Consider the following 5,407-nt stretch of genomic DNA (forward strand, 5'->3'; position numbering starts at 1 on the left):
GGCTGCTGCCGCTCTTGCTGCCGCCGTTTGACTGGCCCCTGAGGCCCCTTCTACTTTTGCTGCTGCTGCACCTGCTGCTTCTTCCTCTGCTGCTTCTGCTGCTGCTGCGCCGACGCATGCAGCAGCGAGGCGGCAGCAGGAGTGCAGCAGCGGGTAGAGGCCGCTCTGCTGCTGCAACAGCATCAGGAGCTGCTGCAGCAGCTTCAGAAATACCGAGTCTTGCCTCTTCTGCTGCAGCAGTTGCTGCTGGCGTTTCCGCAGCCCTTGTTGCTGCAGCGGGACAATCAGCAACAGAAGCAAGACTTTGTGGCCCCAAGGCAGCAGCAGCATCAGCTGCTGCTGCTGCTGGACTTGCTGCTGCCGTTGGCGCTGTGGGAACGCTCGCAGCAGCAGCAGCAGCACAAGTTGCTGCTGCAGCAGCCCCGGCGTTGCATGCGCCCAAAGGAGACCAAAGGCGTTTGAGGTCTCTGTCGAGGGCCTCTGCTGCTGCTGCTGCTGCTGGTGGTACTGCTGGTGCTGCAGGTGCTGCTGCAGCTACTGGTGGGGGTTCCGCTGCTGCGGTCATTGCTGCACGCGCTGCCCCTGCTACACCAGCTATTGTGGGAGCTGCTGCTGCTGCGGTTTTCGCAGCTGCTGCTGCTGCTGTTGCTGCTGTTGCTGCTGTTGCTGCTGTTGCTGCTGCAGCAGTACTTTGTCCTGAGCAAGCCACTAATGGGTAAGGCTTTGCTGCGGGCGTCTCATGAGGAGCCCAGAACTCCCTTGCTGCCATTGTTGCTGTTGCCGCTGCTGCGGTTGCTGCTGCTGCTGCTGCTGCTGCTGTTGCTGCTGCTGCATTGATGTGGCGGCCGCTGTACGGTGGCACCGCTGCTGCTGCTGCTACTGCAGCAGCTGCGGAAGGCCCATGCAATTGCTGTTGATGCGAGACGTCAAGCGACGGTCGCAGCAGCAACTGCAGCTGCTGCTGCTGCTGCTGCTGCTGCTGCTTGTCCTCATCCGCCTGTGGGGTGTCTGCGCATACACCGGAAGCTGCTGGTGCTGCTTCCCCCGCTAAAGGAACAGAAGCTGCAGCACGATCTACATGCATGGCTAGGCCTTTTGCTGCAGCCGCAGCAACTGCAGCTGCTGCTGCTGCTGCTGCAGCTGCTCCGCTGCAGGGCTATTCAGCGCGGAAGCCGTTTTCGCTGCTGCTGCTGCTGCTGCCGCCGCCGCCCGCAAGTGCAGCGGTGCTGCTGCAAGCGCAGTATATTTCACTGCTGCCAGCTGCAGCGCTGCTGCTGCCTGCCTGCCTCGTCGCGGCTGCTGCTGCTGCTGCTGCTGAAGGCCAAAAAGCTCGGAGAGCAGGTGCTGTTACTGCAGCAGCTACTGTTGCTGCTGCTGCTGGGGAGCTCCCCCCAGCAGATGCAGTTTTACGCCGGAGATGGCGCATGCACTCTTTCGGGGCGAGCAGCAGCAGCAGCAGCAGCAGCAGCAGCAGACGGTGCAGCAAGAGAATCCCTTGCTGCAGCTGGTTGCTGCTACCCTTTGTGGGGACGCTAGAAAGAAAATAACACCAGGAGCTGCTGCTAATGCTGCAGAAGGTGTACAGTGACAGCGCCCAGCAGCAGCTGCTGCCGTTGCGGCTGTGCCCAGGCAGCAGCAGCAGCAGAAGCTAAGCCGCGATGTTGCTGCTGCTCTGCTGCAGCTAAACTAATAAATAAGAAAGAAGCAACAATCTTGAGGGCGTACAAAGTATGGTTTGGCATTTCTACTAGGCCCCGCTGCAGCGGCTGCAATTGCTGCGGCTACTGGCAGCAACAGCAGCTGCTGCTGCTACAGCAGCTGCTGCTGCTGTTTGTTTATGGAGTTTCTCGCTTTCACACAACGACCACATTGCTCATTTGCCTTTAAGAGACCAGCCTCCTCATCATAGAAGGTTTTGCTGCTATTCTTGCGTCGTTCCTTTGCTGCTGCTGCTGCTGTTGCTGCTTTTGTTGCTGTCCGCGCCCTTGCTGCTGCAACTGCAACCACATTCTTGCTGCTGCTACTTCACTTTTCCTGTAGCTAAACACAAAAGAGCAATAATAGCGTTTTGCTGCTGCGTCGTGTGCTGCTAGAGTTGCTGCTTTCGCACGGTGTGCGCTGCTGCCGCCGCCGCTGCTGCTGCTGCTACACGCACGGCGGCCCCGCAACCAAACAACGGCCTGTCAAGCCAGTAAATTTGCTGCTGCAGCAACAGCAGGAACAGCAAATCCTGAAGCTTCTGCTGCTGCTGTCTACGCTGTGTGGAGCCACTTTAGGCGCAGCAGCAAGGCGGCAGCAGCCCCGCAGGCGGTATAGCAGCAACAAAAGCGGATCCCCTCACTGCAGCAGCAGCAACAGCAGCAGCGAAGGCTGCGGCAGCAGCAGCAGCAGCAGTGCCGCCTACTTCTGCCCCGAAATCACACACGAGGAGCTGCTGCGCTGCTCGGCGCCCCCACAGCAGCAGCAGCAGCAGCTGTCTTCGCAGCTAGCTGCTCTCCTCATTGGCTGTTTCTGCACGTGTGGCTGGCTAGCTAGCCAGCTAGCTAGCTAGCTAGCTAGCTAGCTAGTCCGCTGGACATCCAGCTGCTGCTGCTGCTATCTGCTGCAGCAGTGCTGCTGCGAACGCGTCCCACGTCTAAACCCTAAGCCCTCGGCAGTCTAAACCCTAAACCCTCGGCAGCATAAACCCTACCCTAAACCCTAAACCCTAGTGCTGCGGCTGCCAGCCTACACCCTAGCAGCGGTAAACCCTAAACCCCCGCCCAATGTGCTGCAACCACAAACCCTAGCTGCGCACAAACCCTAAACCCTAGCTCTACACTAAACCCTAGGCGCAACCTAAAGAGCCTAAGCTTCTAAACCCTAGGTAAACCCTAAACCCTAGATAAACCCTAAACCCCAAATAAACCCTAAACCATCAGAACCCGAAGCTCCAGAGTTTGGCACGAGGCGCTGCTGCGGCTTGCGGCATTGCAGCCACGAACTGCAGCAGCAGCAACAGCCGGACCCTAGGCAGCAGTTTGCTGCAGCAGCAGCTGCTGCTGCTGCAGCAAACTGCCTGCAGCAGCGAAGCCCAGCTGCAGCAATTACATGCCGAGCTTGGTGCGCCTCCAGTGGCGCCTCTTGCAGTTGTACCTGCAGCAGCAGCAAACCACAAGACACGCGTCCCGATTCTCCCGCCGCTGCTGCTGCCGCTGCTGCTGCTGCTGCTGCTGCTGCTGCTGGTTTGGGGTGTATGTACACCTCAACCCACTTGATCTTGCAGTCCGTCTTCATCCGCACCCAGTGGGGGATGGGGCGGTTTTGCTTCTGCTTCTTCCCCAGCCGCTTCTTCAGGTTCAAACCCTTGATGGAACCCTGCAGCAGCAGCAGCAGCAGCAGCAAGACTTGCATGCAGGCAGCAGCGGAACAGCAGGGGGCGCGGCGGCGGCGGCAGCTCCAGCAGCAGAGCAAAAGTCCCACAACAGCACAACACGTATTGCAGCGGAGCCCGGGGCTGCGCCTGCTGCTGCTCGGAGGCAGCAGCAACAGCAGCAGCAGCGGCAGCTGCTGCTGCTGCTGCTAACGATGCTGCGGCGGGAAAGCCCTATTATCAGACCCCATCGCTGGGCAGTTGTGCTGCAGCCTCTCTACAGCAGCTGCTGCTGCTCCGCGCTCTCGCGAGCTGCTGCAGCCGCAGCGGCAGAAGCCGTCACAGCTACTTCGGCTGCAGCAGCTGTTGCTGCAGCAGCAGCTGGTGCTGCTGCAACGCGCAGTCGCGGTCCTCGTAGCGAGCCCTTTGCTGCAGCGACTGTGAGGCAGCCTTAAGAATACAGAAAACAAGATATGGAAAGGGTAAGAGCAGCAGCAGCAGCAACAGCAGCAGCAGCAGCAGCAGCAGACGTACCATTGTGTCTCCCCGTCGGCAAAAAGCAGAGCCTGCAGTGTATAGGCACCTCCAGAAACTTAAAAAATAGGAAAGCTTCTTTTTTGCTGCTGCGGGAGCCAATAGCTGCTGCTGCTGCTGCTGCTGCTACGGTGCTGCTCAGCTTGGGGCTTTACCCCACAGGAGTAGCAGTTCAGCGGCGGAGCAGCAGCAGCAGCTCCTGCTGCAGCATGTTGCTGCTGCTGCCGCTGCTGCTACTGCTAATTCTGCTGCCTTCAACTGCAATCGAAATAAGGCTTAATTTGTGCTGCAAATGGGCCCGACGCTGGCAGGCTGTGCTGCTGACATGCTGCAGCTGCTGCTGCCACCTACCGTCCTTGCTGCAGCAGCAGCAGCAGCAGCAGCAGCACTAGCGCAGCTCGGAAAACTCGTAAAAGTATTAGTCTGAAACAAACTTAAAGTTGTATAGGCTCAGTTTTGCTATTCACTGTTGCTCACCGGTTCAGCAGCAACTGCTGCTGTTGCTGCTGCTGCCGCTGCTGCTGTTGCTGCTGCTCCTGGCCCATCGATATGAACGCGGCTGCGCCTCAGCGGCAGCTGCAGCTGCAGCAGCAGCAGCAACCACGAATGCCTTTAGTTCTCTCGCGCTAGATCTTCTTGAAATATGGTGTTGCCTCAGTTCTTTGGAGACACAGAAGAGCAGCAGTAGCAGCAGCAGCAGCAGCAAAGTGTCCTGGCTGGTCCGCGACTGCTGGATCGGTCGGTCTCCGCGCCCGCAGAGCAGCAGCAGCAGGTGCTGCTGCTGCTGCTGCTGCTGCTGAGAAAGCTTAAAAAATAGCTGCTGCTGCTGCTGCTGCTAGTAGTAATAACTCTTTTTGTCCTGCCTACCTCGGGTGTATGCGCATACACCTCAGACTCGACCCTCGTCTGCGCAGCAGCAAGGTCTGCTGGGCAGCAGCAGCAGCAGCAGCACCAGCAGAAGCAGCAGCAGCAGCAGCAGCAGGCTTCGGGCTCTAGCAGCTTTGAAGACAAAAGGACAGCGTTTGCTGCAGCTGCTCGTCTTGCAGCTGCTGGTGCTGCTGCTGTGCTTCGATGACTAGCGGTGCTGCTGCAGCGCTTCACAATGTCCTTCGCAATTTTGCTGCTGCTGCAGCAGCTGCTTCTTCTGCAGCAGTTGCTGCAAAGAGGTGCAGCAACAGGGCCTCACCGCGGTCTTGAGCAACACACTCTCGATGCTGGCAGCTTCCCTTGGGGCAGCAGTAGCAGCAGCAGCAGCAGCAGCAGCAGCAAGCTGCAAGGCCTGCTCCTGCAAGATGCTTCGGCCCTGCAGCTGCAGGCAGCACAAGACGGCGACACTGTGCTGCGCACCCTCGGTGCGTTTAGACGCAGGATCTAGGGTTTAGGGTTTAGGGTTTAGGGTTTAGGGTTTAGGATTTAGGGTTCAGGGTTTAGGGCTACGAAATCCGGTGTTGGGTGGGGGCCAACGTAAAGATAGGGACGAGAAGGCCGGCTAAACCCTAGACCCTAAACCCCAGACCCTAA

General features: G+C 58.8%; 2 protein-coding genes across 2 annotated transcripts in view; both read right to left on the minus strand.

Moving 5' to 3' along the window:
* Window positions 1-1,084, minus strand: part of ETH_00016015 (uncharacterized protein) — a gene marked incomplete at both ends in the record, with an annotated part of 3,221 nt that extends 2,137 nt beyond the window's left edge. Inside the window, one exon of the mRNA XM_013374691.1 lies at window positions 179-1,084. Coding sequence (XP_013230145.1) covers window positions 179-1,084 — 906 coding nt within the window. The remainder of the gene's footprint in view (window positions 1-178) is intronic.
* A 2,002-nt stretch (window positions 1,085-3,086) lies between these two features.
* Window positions 3,087-3,889, minus strand: ETH_00016020 (60S ribosomal protein L39, putative; the record flags this gene model as incomplete). The annotated part of the gene is made up of 3 exons (XM_013374692.1): window positions 3,087-3,135; window positions 3,254-3,357; window positions 3,887-3,889. The coding sequence occupies 3 exons, from the start codon at window positions 3,887-3,889 to the stop codon at window positions 3,087-3,089; spliced, it is 156 nt and encodes a 51-aa protein (XP_013230146.1).
* Window positions 3,890-5,407: the final 1,518 nt, after the last annotated feature.

Source organism: Eimeria tenella, genomic scaffold, assembly GCF_000499545.2.
Source record: "Eimeria tenella Houghton genomic scaffold, Eth_scaff22, whole genome shotgun sequence".
Lineage (NCBI taxonomy): Eukaryota > Apicomplexa > Conoidasida > Eucoccidiorida > Eimeriidae > Eimeria > Eimeria tenella.